This window comes from Salmo salar, chromosome 24, assembly GCF_965601325.2.
Source record: "Salmo salar chromosome 24, fSalSal1, whole genome shotgun sequence".
In the NCBI taxonomy this organism is placed as follows: domain Eukaryota; kingdom Metazoa; phylum Chordata; class Actinopteri; order Salmoniformes; family Salmonidae; genus Salmo; species Salmo salar.
In genome coordinates, this window is record NC_138314.1 from 20422728 (window position 1) to 20436769 (window position 14042).

General features: G+C 42.6%; 1 protein-coding gene across 1 annotated transcript in view; it reads left to right on the forward strand.

Moving 5' to 3' along the window:
• LOC106585622 (phosphatidylinositol transfer protein beta isoform) overlaps positions 1-4412 on the forward strand; it is a 48953-nt gene extending 44541 nt beyond the window's left edge. The window contains exon 11 of the mRNA XM_014172038.3: positions 1557-4412. Within this exon, the coding sequence (XP_014027513.3) occupies positions 1557-1607 (51 nt within the window). The 3' untranslated portion in view covers positions 1608-4412. The remainder of the gene's footprint in view (positions 1-1556) is intronic.
• Positions 4413-14042: the final 9630 nt, after the last annotated feature.

Genomic DNA, 14042 nt, shown 5'->3' on the forward strand with positions numbered 1-14042 from the left:
CAGAGAAATTCAGCATTTGCCAGATCGTTAAGTGTATTGCTGACATGGCGAAAGCTCCCTGCCGGTGTGTGTGTGTGTGTGTGTGTGTGTGTGTGTGTGTGTGTCCTCAATCTCCCCATGTGAGGGCAGACATCTGTTCAGCCTGTTTTCAGAGCCAAGGCGAGAGAGCAGGTTTTAAAAAGGCTATGGCAGCCAGCTAAAGCACAACTAACAAAAAGTCGCCACTGGTTTCTGGCCTTGTGTCTATTGTCCAAAGAAAGGCCATAGAGAATATGGATAACAAACACACACAAAAAAACGCTCATCTGGCACTGCAGACTTCTGTTTGTATCACATTCTCAGTAAGACCTTACCACTCACACCCTCTTGGCCCCACTCGGAATATCAATCTGAGTGCTTTTGGCCGTACATGGAGGAATCTGGGCCGGACTGGCCGAAGTGGGGCGGGCTCAAGCATTCCTGGCCTGGCACCAAAGCTGATCATTTGGAGCTCTGCTTCTTCCCACTCTACATCTCGCCCAAACCTACATGTGTTTCCCATTTTCTCCTGGACTATGTAAACAGACTGGTGCCATCAAAGAGGCCCTCAGCATGGAGGAGTGCTTGGCCTGGGCTTCTGAGCTGTGGGGTCGCCAGGGTTACACTGTGCTAGTACTGTAGGGCTCCACAGGGCGGCACCCATGGGTTTGAGTCGAATACCATTTATAATGACAAGCTCAGAGTTTCTGCTCTTTTACCAGTTCAACAACCATACACCCCCAGCTCCTGTAGATGGTTCCGCTCAGTGTCCTAGAGCTTTATCACTTTATGTATAGACTTTGAACATGTGCCTCAGGTGAAATGAGGCTCAAGGTTGAGTAGTAATTTATGTATCAGGATCTATAACCAAAAGTGTTGTGCTTGGACTACACTGTGTGAGTGAGAAATACCATGGTTTGGAGATGAGGCACCAACAGGCCTGTCTGTCTGCTTGTGTGCTAACACGGGTGGGGTGGTGGGGGAGAAAAACCCTTCAAGATGGCTTCCTCTGCCTCATTAACATACAAATGGAATTCTGCAGTTGAAAAGGAGCCTGTGCTGAGATTGAGGAGGGAGGAAGAAGTGGAAGGTAGAATCCTCATGTCATTTCATCAGATTTCTAGTCCTCTGTTTAGGGCCAGCATGGTGTGGTTGAACTCTTCCATTAAGGTATTCTGCTATCAGATTCAGCCTCTAATTGACTTTCTAAAGTCATCAGCCTTAGGGTGTGAGGACCTGAAACCAATGCCTTTATCTACCTACAAGATAAACAAGGGCTCAATAAGAACCAATTCTAGACATTCTTAAAAAAGAAACAGTTTGAAGATTCTAAATGTTGATTGCTCCTCACTGAACAGAATGCTGGAATTTCATCCCAGTTTGTTTCACAGTAACAAGCAGCCTTTCTCCTCGCAGAATTCCACTTGTTGACGCATGCTCTCACAGAACCGGCCTCCACTTGTTTGGTCTCTGTAGAGATGTAGTAAATGTATGTTTATTTCTTTCTCTCGCTGCCTATCCCCTTTTCTCTACCTCAGCTTCGCAAACAAGGTCAAGTACGGGGAACCAGTGCTGCCGATGCCGAATGAGATGGAGGGTTTTAAACAGCGATGAAGAGTAAAGATGATGATGAAGAATTTCGACGTGTGCTCCCTGCGTGCCACCTTTTACCTTACTGATTCAGGATGTGGAGGACAAGGGCTCTGCTCCAATTGATCAATAGACCAGCACCCTGACCTACCTGCATCCAATTATAGACATTCTATCCACAGAATAATTGATTTGTAGAAAGTGACACGATCATAGCTTGTAATTTTGATCTCCTGGGCTAAAGACATTATCAAGAAGCAATGGCCTCAGTAAAGCCAGCTACCACCACCATGTTGTTGATAGACCAGTCCCTCTATCTTCTCTTGATAGACGCTTAGAGGGCTGCTTGGTTGTTGAGAGATTAATATTTTCAAAGCATTTAAGCATTGGCATGATTCCCTTATGGCAGGTGTTGGACCTGTATTTGGTTATTCCAGTCGAGTAGGATCGTTCCTCTGTGGTCTGTTGCCTTGCCCATTTTTTGTTTTCCTTTGTATTCATTGATATTTTCTCCAGATCATTCCTTTCAAGACAATGTCCTCCCTGTCCTCTTCTAGCTGTTCATAACTCTATGGTTTTCCATTAGCTGGCGAAAGAGAACCTGTCAGTGTGTTCTCCCAAAACGTGTCCCTTCCTGCCATGGCGTTCATTAAGAGATTACTGACACTCCTGGCACCTGTGCCCATCCTAATCTTTCCCCCGCCCTCTGCATCTTATTAACACTCTGACAATCTTGTCCACACAGGTATTTCACTCTCACTCCCATGCAAATTAACACAAACACACTCATAAGCACATGTAGACCCGCGCACACACACAGGTGTGAATGCCTTTGCGGTGGCTGATCTCTTCCAAGCTAAAGCTGGGCAGATCCCTGCAGGATCCTTCAACTGAAGGGAAGTGGCTGTTGGCGTGTTTGGAGCTGTCACTGTTTTTCCCACACTCCCCATTCTCCATACGCTCACACTCACTCAATCCGCTCCTCCCCAGCGGATGTCCCCAGAGCGAAACCGCACTGAAAAACAGTCACAGATGGTGCTACACCCTTCCAGTCTCTGTCACGCACTGCTCACCCCACCCTGCAGTCCCACCACCCCAGTAGCCTGCCTGTCTGCCTTATTCCTGTGGATCTCTGGGACCGTGTTCTGCTGCTGGTCGTATCCTGCTGAACAGGGGCATCAGGTCAACAGACACCCAGCACAACCCGAGCCCAGACCAGGCCACCACCCGAGCCCAGACCAGGCCTCACCTGACTGGGCCTGTTTACAGTCGCAGCTGCCTCCCTACCTATTCACTCAGCACTACACTGCCTTACTGTACCCATACAGTACCCCCACATGACATACTGTACCTCCACTCTGTCATCTACCCCTCTACCTCTTTGCCAGACTGGGGGTGTGCTTCTGGGCGCTAACGAGCACCACCATGCCTTCTGGCTCCACACGGGCACCAGTTTTGAACCACTCAGTAGTCTTTTAGGATTTACTACAGGGACCCTGATCAACAGAGGGTAGAACAGGGATGGTCCTCGGGGGGGCCTGAGTTGGTCTCTCACTTTTGCACCAGCTAACACACCTGACTCCAATAAACAGCTAATCATGCAAGAATTAGAATGCAATTTGTTTAATCAGCTGTGCTTGCTAGGGATGGGATGGGGGGAGGGTGACATCACTCTGGCCCCTGAGGACTGGAGTTGCCCATCCCTGGGGTAGATGAAGGGCTTGATCAGTTTGCAATGACTAAGATCTGTTTTAGCTGAACCACACAATGTGCTCAAGGTCCTAATGCATGTTTGTTCTGTTGAACTGTGGTGGGGTGATACTGTACTGATGTAGACAACAGCACTCCCCAGCAGCAAGCCGGTTGGACACTTCCGTGCTGGATCCTGAATGCTACTCTGTTTAAGCACCAAAGTGCCTTCATGTTAGTGTGTGCAAGTCTGCGTGCTTGTGGGACAATACAGAATGCATGTGTATCTTACCTTGTCATTCAACCTCAGCCATTCTGCCTATTTTTATATACAGACATGCTTGCAGCTAAAATGGATGGAATATTTTTTTATGAAGAGCTTAGCTTTGATGGTATTTTTTTATTGTGTAAGCCTTACAGGGGGATGTGAGAACCTTAGTGATTGGTTTAGTGCTCACCCAAAGAGTGTGCGTGCCTCTGGGTGATATCATTTGTTTACATGTGTTGTTTACTATCCACACACTTCCCCAGGGGCAATACAGCAATACTGACTCACCAGCAGATAGATGGGCAACTTAGATGGCCAACTGAACTCTCCTGAACCCCATAACTGAGTAGCGATATCATGAGTACTCATGTCAGTTTCAGTTGTGACTGACAGGACATGAAAAGTCAAGGCCATAATGGGACTGATGAAGTCCAAATTTCCCATCAATGACTGGATATGCCGTCAAAGAAACTGTAAGAGAGGAGTGTTGAATATGACCAACGTCTTAAGGTCTGTGTCTACAACCTCTGCCTTATATTGAATAGAAAACTTGTTCAAACTCCATAATGCAACACAGCTCTTGTATCAGAACAATGGTTTGCTATCTGCACTGTGGGGGAAGGACAGGGGGGAATAGTCTTTACAAGAAACTGTACAGTATGGTCATGATTTATGAAATCTACTGTTAAATTTCTAGAAGAAAATGCTTTTAAATGTTTGTGATCATCTGAAATTCAGGGGACATGGTAGCGAATGTATTTCATTTAGCCCTTTCCATTTGTAGAGTTTTGTGCCGCGGGAAGTCTACATAATGCATCTAATTACCGAATTAAATGTCAACAAACAATGTACTGCTTCTGCTTTGTTTATTCTGCCATGATCTGATATAGGCTAGGTTTTGTTTCTGTTAATCTCTTTATTCTTCATCTTGGAAGCATTCTTCTGAATCTGAAGCCTATGTAAATGGAATGAATTTTGACATGAGAGAACTGGGTCATATACACTAGATAGAAACCAAACGGACAAACCGGGATGGACTACCTGAACCTCTCCAATAAGAAACACTTGCTTTCATTGCAAAACATTTTGCTACGGTGTGCTGTGTTGAATAATTTTCCTTATTGTGTTCCGATTGCATGGATATAACATGCCATTTAGCGCAGACTTTTATCCATAGTGACATAGTCATGCATCCATACATTTTACGTATGGGTGGTCACAGGAATTGTGGGATTGCAAGTGTCGTGCGATACCAACTGAGCTACAGAGGACCACAAGATGCAAATCAAATCAGCTGCTGCAACCTAATGCCACCACCTTGTTCTGTCACACTACATGGTAAGAAATGATAGAGGATATTGCCATCTGTAGCAGTGTTGGTCATACTTTATTTGGATATTCCCAAGTAGATGTTACCTTAATCCTAAACTTAAACCTATCCCTTATTCTAACCGTAACCTTAGCAAGCAACAGTTTGTTGATAGTATGACCATCTGTATATCATCTATATGGCACTATCCAAATAGTGGGACTGCGGTGTTTATTGTTTGAAGTCTTTTTTTTTGGGGGGGGGGGGTCTTTATTTATTTTTTCATTACGTTTTTCTCCTCTTTAAGTCACTCCATCTCACAAGACCAGCGGCGAATAAGAGCTGTCTGTGGTACATGTGGAGGTTCTGATGTTGGTCCCATGAATGAGATGGTTCAGGTTAGAAAAATAATAGTTCTACAACCTTTTTCAATATTTTCCAATATTGTGGATGGAGTAAATTGACAGTCACATTCCTGGTGTAATCTAGTTTCAACTGGAGAAAAGAAAGTTATGATTGTGTTCAAAGATTGCAATGGAAATAGTCACTCTTCTGAGTCTAATCTAGTCATGCGCTCTCATTTACAGCAGTACACCTAAATTATTCCTTCTCTCCACTCGCAAACAACAAATTAGCTCAAACACCTCGGCAGTCACGTCTTCACTCAGACCTTGGGAGTGTTAGAAAGTGTATTTGTGACTCCAGAAGGACTCCCCATCCGTCTCCTGGAGGTCAGTAGTCACACAACAACAACCGAGTCGGTGCTGGAGAGCAGGAAAAGCAGTCAGTCTGCGGGCTGAGATATCCGCTCTTATTCTGTTTGTGGAGAATGGTCACGTGCCTGCTGCACGGAAACAAGTCATATCTGCACCAGAACAGGCAAATAATACTGTTTCTAAAAGGGGACATGGGCAGAGTCAACCACACTGTAAGACAGCTCACACCCAAATGCACGCACAGGCGAACATGAACGGACCAGAGATTGATGCCTGTTAGGGGCTATGGTCTGGCCACCATTTTTTTGTTTTTATTTAACCTTTATTTAACTAGGGAAGTCAGTTAAGAACAAATTCTTATTTACAGTGACGGCCTATCCGTCATTTAGATTGCCCAGTCCAGAATATATGGATCTGGCACAAATGTAATGGGCTGACCCCTCCCCTCTAATCGCATATATATATTTATACAATCAAGTTTGGACACACCTATTCATTCCTGTGTTTTTCTTTAGTTTGACTATTTTCTACATTGTAGAATAACAGTGAAGACATCAAAACTATAAAATAACACATGGAATCATGTAATATCCTAAATATATTTTATACTTGAGATTCTTCAAAGTAGCCACCCTTTGCCTTGATGAGAGCTTTGCACACTCTTGGCAGAAGGACAGTTTTATTGCTTCTTTAATCGGGACAACAGTTTTCAGCTGTGCTAACATAATTGCAAAATGGTTTTCTAATGATCAATTAGCCTTTTAAAATGATAAAATTGGATTAGCTAACACAACGTGCCATTGGAACACAGGAGTGATGGTTGCTGACAATGGGCCTATGTAGATATTCCATTAAAAATCTGCCATTTCCAGCTACAATAGTCATTTACAACATTAACAATGTCTACACTGTATTTCTGATCAATTTGATGTTATTTTAATGGACAGAAATGTGCTTTTCTTTCGAAAACATGAACATTTCTAAGTGACCCCAAACTTTTGAAAGGTAGTGAGTGTGTATATATACAGTATGTGTAGGTATGTATGTATCCTTACACAGGTCGTTTAGATATTATTAATACACTCTAAAGCGAGACTAAGAAGCTTGCTGTGAGTTGCATCACATGGTTAATGCATCCACAGGACTCTCCATCACAGGAGGTTGGTGGCACCTTAATTAGGGAGGATGGGCTCATGGTAATGGCTGGTGCGGAATTATGGAAAAGGTGATAAGTATCAATAGGTTGAATGGTATCAAACGCATGGTTTCTATGTGTTTGATGGCATTCCATTTGCTCCGTTCCAGCCATTATTATGAGCCGTCCTCCCCTCAGCAGCCTCCACTGCTCTCCATGAAGGGTGAGTGGGTGTGTTTAGGATAAAGAAGCAGGGTGGGTGAGCCTTTAACTGCTGGCTCAGTCCCTGCATCATGCACTGTTCGTGTGACCCCCCTGGGACCGGATTTGTGCAGGGGCCACAGGTCTTGAAGTTATTTTTGTCCTGTGTTAGATGGCAATGATGTCACTGTTTTCTCATCTTCCGAGCTGAACTGAGTCTAGCCCCAGAGATTTTTCTGGGTCCCTCCTGATGTACAGAGAGTGGTGGAAGAGGTGGGGACCTTCAGACAGACGAAGATCTCTCTGACCTCCTCCCACCAACACAATGGCGTTCCTCTGGATGACAGATGCTGCTTAACCCTCATGACCCTGTGTGCTGAGATGGCTGAGCTGACTGACAGAACAGCCGAGGACATAGAGAGACTCTACTACACAGATCCCCACTGCACAGGACGCTGGCCCTAAAAAGGAAGGAACTGTCTCTTTAGGTGTCGCCCCTTGGTGATATATGTCTTTCTAAGGAAGAGCTGTGTTAACACCATGGATTAAGGGGGGGGGGACATTTACTTCGACTATCTTGTGTTATTGAGGAAAATATTGAGACAAATTGACTATTAAATCACAATAGAAAGGAGTTGAATAGTGACAGTGGTGACCAGCCTCAGGACTGTCCATTGTCATGATCTGACCTCAGCAGGGGCTCTGAGCTGTATTCATCATCACAGTGACCTCCGAGGGGAAAGGGGAGTTTAATTTGTTTGACTAATCATGGCGCTTTTTGTTTCTGTTTGGTCACAGTTACAATTCTTTTGAGCAGTTGTAAGGCATGTTAGAAATAAATACAAATGGAAAATGTTAATAAATCCAAGTTTATGGAATTTGAGAATAACTAATTGTGAATCAACCACTTTTATAGAACAATATTTCCAAGGTGCTCTAAGCTCACTTTAATTACAATGCGTGCAGTGAGCCATGTATAGTGTTTTCTGTGATAAAACCCAGTAATAACAATGCATCCCGCCAACCCTCAGATATGGTAATGAGTGAGAGGATCCTGCAGAAATGTGATACTGTAAGAGAGAACAACATCTCAGCATACACATCTTCACTCTGTAGTGTATTCATCATTAACCATACTCCAAACTCCCTGTCAAGCAGTCCTTCAGATCTGCCTCTAGTATACAGCTGCACTTTCCCTCTTACACTCTTGCTCACATCTCTCTCTTTCTAGTTCTCTTGCTCCCTGTCTATTTCTCTCTCCGAGCGCTGTGCTCCTCTCCTTCACATAACATCCTGTCAGCTGCATTGGCATTTTCCCCAAGCACCCCAGAGCCTGCCTGCCTACCCCATCCCCTCCTCCTGACACCCCCCTGGCTTGCTCCACCACTCTGCCTGTAACCCCTGCCCTGGCACCCAGCCCTCTCCCCTGGGCGGAAGGCAGGGTCTGATGGAGGGCCTGCCTATGCCCACAGGTGATTTTATTTGGCGCCGCCAATATACAGTACCAGTCAAAAGTTTGGACACACCTACTCATTCAAGGGGTTTTCTTTATTTTTACTATTTTCTACATTGTAGAATAATAATGAATACATCATAACTATGAAAAATCACATATGGAATCATGTAGTAACCAAAAAAGTGTTAAACAAATCAAAATATATTTTATCTTTTAGATTCTTTAAAGTAGCCACCCTTTGCCTTAATGACGGCTTTGCACACTCTTGGCATTCTCAACCAGCTTCGCCAAAAATCTCAAATGTGGACTCATCAGACCAGAGGGCAGATTTCCACCGGTCTAATGTCCATTGCTTGCAAGTTTCTTCTTCTTATTGGTTCTCCTTAAGTAGTGGTTTCTTTGCAGTAATTCGACCATGAAGGCCTGATTGGTTTTGAGTTGGTTTTGAGATGTGTTTGTTTCTTTCAACTCTGTGAAGCATTTATTTGGGCTGCAATTTCTGAGGATGATAACTCTAATGAACTTATTCTCTGCAGCAGAGGTAACTCTGGGTCGTCCTTTCCTGTAGCGGTCCTCATGAGAGCCAGTTTCATCATAGCGCTTGATGGATTTTGCGACTGTACTTGAAGAAACTTTCAAAGTTCTTGAAATGTTCCGTATTGACTGACCTTCATGTCTTAAAGTGATGATGGACTGTCGTTTCTTTTTGCTTATCTGAGCTGTTCTTGCCGTAACATGGACTTGGTATTTTACCAAACAGGGCTATCTTCTGTATACCACCCCTACCTTGTCACAACACAACTGATTGGCTCAAATGTATTAATTTAAGAAGGAAATTCATTTTTAACAGGACACATGTTAATTGAAATGCAGTCCAGGTGACTACCTCATGAAGCTGGTTGAGAGAATGCCAAGAGTGTGCAAAGCTGTCATCAAGGCAAAGGGTGGGTACCTTGAAGAATCTCACATTTTTTATATATTTAGATTTGTTTAACACTTTTTTGGTTACTACATGATTCCATATGTGTTATTTCATAGTTTTGATGTCTTCACTATTATTCTACAATGTAGAAAATAGTAAAAACAAGAAAAACCCTTGAATGAGTAGGTGTGTCCAAACTTTTGACTGGTACTGTGTATATATAGATATTATTTTGTTTTATTGTTGGACATAAAAGATTGTAAAAACACGAGCAAATCATCTCCATGTGATTTTTATTTGAGAAAGCCAAAGTATTCCCATGCATAATAAAGAGATGTGATTGTGTACAAATGTAATAAGCAAGGTTTGAAATGATAATATATTAGTCAAATATTATATCTGTTTGGGCTTCTTCTGCAGTCTACAAATGATGTGTAATTATGTTCCGGCCCCCTGATCATCCGCTCCAGAAAAATTGTCCTGTGCCTTAATCTAGTTGATGATCTCTGACCTACGGAGTTCAGGGGGGAGAGAAAATGGTGGTGACGGTGCAGGGAGTGAGTGAACATCCTTTCACTGTGTTAATATACCTTTTGTAAATCATTTTCATTTCAGACACTAGCAAACATTTGCTTTGACTTAAGTTTTGCGTTGGGGGTCAGGTTTGTGGGAGAGGATTAAGACTTTCTCATGATGATGCAAATCCTCTTGTGAATAAAATGAAGTGGGAGCTTTCCCTAGAAAAACAGTATGCTTTTGTGAAAACACTTCAAAATGAGTTAATGATATAATATCTGAATCATTTAGCAAGGTAAATTACAAGTCTTTGCTTGAAATTCATCTGTGGGTTCACCCCCTGACAAAAGCTCTCTTTGTTTGGTGGGAGTGGCATGTTCAAAATGAGCAGGAAATCTGATAGCACTGACTCCCTGGCTTGTTTCTCTCTCTCTCCTCTCTCTCCTCTCTCTCTCTCCCCCCTCTCTCCTCTCTCTCTCTCTCTCTCTCTCTCTCTCTCGCCCCCCTCTCTCCTCTCTCCTCTCTCTCTCTCTCTCCCCCTCTCTCCTCTCTCTCTCCCTCTCTCTCTCCTCTCTTCTCTCTTCTCTCTCTTCTCTCCTCTCTTCTCTCTCTTTCTTCTCTTCTTTCTCTCCTCTCCTCTCTTCCCCCCTCTCTATCCTCTCTCTTTCTCTCTCTCCTCTCTCTCTCCTCTCTTCTCTCTCTGCTCTCTTTCTCTCCTCTTCTCTCTCTCCTCTCTTCTCTCGCTCTCTCCTCTCTTCTTTCTCTCCTCTCTTCCCCCTCTCTCTCCTCTCTCTTCTCTCTCTCTCCTCTCTTCTATCCCCCTCTTCTCTCTCCTCTCTCCTCTCTCTCTCTCTCTCCTCTCTCCTCTCTCTTCTCTCCTCTCTTCTCTCCTCTCTTCTTTCTCTCCTCTCTCCTCTCTTCCCCCCTCTCTCCTCTCTCTCTCCTCTCTCTCCTCTCTCCTCTCTCCTCTCTCTTCTCTCCTCTCTTCTCTCTCCTCTCTCTTCTCTCCTCTCCTCTCTCTTCTCTCCTCTCTCTTCTCTCCTCTCTCTTCTCTCCTCTCTTCTCTGCTCTCTTCTCTCTCTGCTCTCTTTCTCTCCTCTTCTCTCTCTCCTCTCTTCTCTCTCTCTCCTCTCTTCTTTCTCTCCTCTCTTCCCCCTCTCTCTCCTCTCTCTCTCCTCTCTCTTCTCTCTCTCTCCTCTCTTCTATCCCTCTCCCCTCTTCTCTCTCTCTTCTCTCTCTCTCCTCTCTCTCCTCTCTCTCCTCTCTCTTCTCTCTCCTCTCTCTCCTCTCTCTTCTTTCTCTCCTCTCTCCTCTCTTCCCCCTCTCTCTCCTCTCTCTCTCTCCTCTCTCTCCTCTCTCCTCTCTCCTCTCTCTTTTCTCTCCTCTCACCTCTCTTCTCTCTTCTCTCCTCTCTTCTCTCCTCTCTTTCTCTCCTCTCTCCTCTCTTCCCCCCTCTCTCTGCTCTCTTTCTCTCCTCTTCTCTCTCTCCTCTCTTCTCTCCTCTCTTCTCTCCTCTCCTCTCTTCTCTCTATCCTCTCTTCTTTCTCTCCTCTCTTCCCCCCTCTCTCTCTCCTCTCTCTTCTTTCTCTCTCTTCTCTCTCTCCTCTCTTCTATCCCTCTCCTCTCTCTCCTCTCTCTCCTCTCTCCTCACTCACTCACTCACTCACTCACACACACACACACACACACATGCTGAAAACAGAGCCAAGTTTGATAAGATGAAGTGTGTTAGTCTTTATGAGCTCTATACAAGTTTATAGCCTATAATTTACCCCTCAATATCATAATACTGATGTAAAATTAATTTTGTGTAGATAGCACGACAAGCCTGATATCAAAATTATTTAAAAGATTATTTGATATAGGCCAAGCACTAGCAACATTATTTTAGGCTATACCTAATTTCTAGGCTAGGGCTATTATTTCCTGCCTTCACCTCATACGCTCTTGACGCTGTCTCCACCATGTTCGGATGTCTAGCGCTAGGTGGCACTGTGCCTTTTTGATAAAAGTGAAATACTTGCTATTATTCACCCCTTGAGGAACTAGTCCTATGGAGACAAAAATCTCAAGAATCACAGTACCCTCGAGAAAGTCACAAGGATGGATCTATTCGGCATACATATGTGGTATGTTTTCCACTCTCTATATTAAAACCATGAAAAGGCAATGATTTGCGTTGCCCAATTAATGAGCGATAGCCTATTGGTTGGCGAATGGTACAAAATATAATCACATAGCATAATTCTTAAATTGCAAAAGAAAAACACAAAATGTCCACGTGTATGTGCGTGTGTGTGTGTCTGTGTTTCTGAGAGAGAGAGAGAGTCAGACCATACATTTATTACAAAATCACTTTTATAGGCTACTTATCAAACGGGCTGACGTCTTTTTGTTCCACAGTGTGACTGTTCAGATGCCACGCGTCAAAAAGCGCCAGATCAGAGCCCACGCTCTCCACAGGAAACAAAGCACAATCTGGAGTTGTTTTTATTTTCATCATTAACTATTTCCATTAATCATCTTAATTTGTCGGACGAAGCCGTTTATGATCGACAAAGTGCAGTCTGTGTAATTGCAGAAGCGCGTGTCTAAATTGATATTTAGATAAGACATTAATTGGGGCAATTAGCTGGATGTCATTTGAATTGCAAAGTACATTTTATAAAAAGCTAAGGTAAATAATCTTGAAGACTTCTTTCGAGCACATTATAAATATACTTATATATAGGCAACAAAAGTTGATAAAGACATTCCATTTGAATTGCCGCAATATATTTAGCAACACGTAAAATAACATAAAACTTTAGCCAGGTTAATTCATAACTCCTTAATTTATTTTGGGTCACATTATGTTCACTGTGGTCCATGACTTATTTCCCGTGCTTTACCCATTTGAACTATGCACATTTCACAGTAGGTTACTTAGCTTTTTATAAAATGTAGGGGTAGTTGATACCATTTCAATTCTGCTAATGTAAAGCCCAAATGTAAAAACACTTCTATGTGAAATATTTTAAAGTGTTAAAGATTGTTATCGATTATGGTATCCTTCCAGTAGATCCGATGCTATCGATCTTTTAAGGGGATTCTTTTTGCGGGGTAACCAACCAATTCTCTCTCTCTCTCTCTCTCTCTCTCTCTCTCTCTCTCTCTCTCTCTCTCTCTCTCTCTCTCTCTCTCTCTCTCTCTCTCTCTCTCTCTCTCTCTTTTATATATATATATATATATATATATATATATATATATATATATATCTTCCCCCTCCTCCGACACACACACTATCTCTCTAACTATTGACTATATCACCTAAAATAGGTAAACATGCAATCGTCCATAAAGTCCATATTCATTTGAACAGTTCTACGGCCCTGTGGTTGGATCGTATGTGAAACCTTATTTTATCTCAATATATCACTATTATCACTGGCGCTTGTATTTTGATCTGCTACATAGTATCTCTTAGCAGCAGGCTTTAAATCAAAGAACAGCACCTCTTGTGCTACGATACGCCAGTCCGTTTAAAACACCTCAGAGGGCAGTGTTTTAGGATTAGCCCAGATAGGCCTATATTACGCTTCTGAAAATAGCGTGATGCACATAACCTACATTTCATTATTTTCAGAGTTGTTTTAATTACATAGCTTGAATATTACAGTACCCTAAGTATAAGAAAGGTTGACTTGGTCTTTTCTCTTGCCTGCCCCTTCCCCTTCATGCCAATAAACATAACATAAATGTGCTTTGTTAATTTATAAGGTAAACCGAATTACGGTCATGTACAGTTAATCTGAATGGAAATGTTAATTTGCTGTTTAAAGTGCGTTAACATTACAAACTCCGGGCCAGTGATTGCGTCCTGGCATATGTTTAACCAAAGCTATTGTGAGATCATCTCTCTTTGATTGAGCGTAACTTAATTTCCTACATCTCCATTTCTATCAAGAAAATAACATAATATACTAACATAAAGGCGATAATTCAAATAACATAATATACTAACATAAAGGCGTTAATTCAAATAACATAATATACTAACACAAAGGCGTTTATTCAAATAACATAATATACTAACATAAAGGCGTTAATTCAAATAACATAATATACTAACACAAAGGCGTTTATTCAAATAACATAATATACTAACATAAAGGCGTTAATTCAAATAACATAATATACTAACATAAAGGCGTTTATTCAAATAACATAATATACTAACATA